At 40.0% G+C, this 735-nt stretch overlaps 1 protein-coding gene across 1 annotated transcript in view; it reads right to left on the bottom strand.

The window, feature by feature from the left end:
* Window positions 1–6: 6 nt before the first annotated feature.
* Window positions 7–735, bottom strand: part of LOC106943272 (gastrula zinc finger protein XlCGF7.1-like) — a 7,210-nt gene continuing 6,481 nt past the window's right edge. Inside the window, exon 3 of the mRNA XM_015026590.1 lies at window positions 7–733. Within this exon, the coding sequence (XP_014882076.1) occupies window positions 112–733 (622 nt within the window). The 3' untranslated portion in view covers window positions 7–111. The remainder of the gene's footprint in view (window positions 734–735) is intronic.

Raw genomic sequence — 735 nt, 5'->3', positions numbered from 1 at the left:
AAAAAAAACACTTTCCCCACCATATTTTATGTGGAAAACACATCTCACCCATGTGGGTTCTAAAGAGAATAAGTAATAAATTTCAAAGCTCTTTTTTTCACAAGTCTGGCTTCAAATCTGCCCCCGACCTGTATGAGTTTTCATGTGCATGCTCAAATTATCCCTACGATTGAATCTTCTCCCACATGTTTGACAAGGAAAAGGCTTCTCACTTGTATGAATCGTCTTGTGACGATTTAAAATACTAATTTGACAGAAACTCTTTCCGCATGACTCGCATGAAAAAGGCTTCTCACCTGTATGAATAGTCTTGTGACGATTTAAAAGACTCTTTTGACAGAAACTCTTTCCGCATGACTGACACGAAAAAGGCTTCTCACCCGTATGAGTTCTTTTGTGGTCCATTAAATTACCTTTTTGAGAGAATCCCTTTCCACATAACTGGCACGAAAAAGGCCTCTCACCCGAATGAACTGTCTTGTGACGATTTAAAACATAACTTACGGAGAAACTTTTTCCGCATGTTTCACATGAAAAAGGTTTCTCACCAGTGTGGGTTCTGTAATGGTTTTTCAACTTCCACCGTTGTGTGTAACATCTCCCACAAATGTCACATTTGAAAGATCTTTTCTTTGTTCCAGTATCAGACTGACTCTCTGACACAGAGCAGCTGCTTCCTTCCTGATCTTTGCTCTCAACCACTGGAGAGACATGAAGGGAAAGCTGCTCTGTTCT

The sequence above is a fragment of the Poecilia latipinna genome, unplaced genomic scaffold, assembly GCF_001443285.1.
Source record: "Poecilia latipinna isolate Pla-1442-1.1 unplaced genomic scaffold, P_latipinna-1.0 Scaffold5072, whole genome shotgun sequence".
Lineage (NCBI taxonomy): Eukaryota > Metazoa > Chordata > Actinopteri > Cyprinodontiformes > Poeciliidae > Poecilia > Poecilia latipinna.
This window is presented reverse-complemented; position numbering and strand designations above follow the sequence as displayed.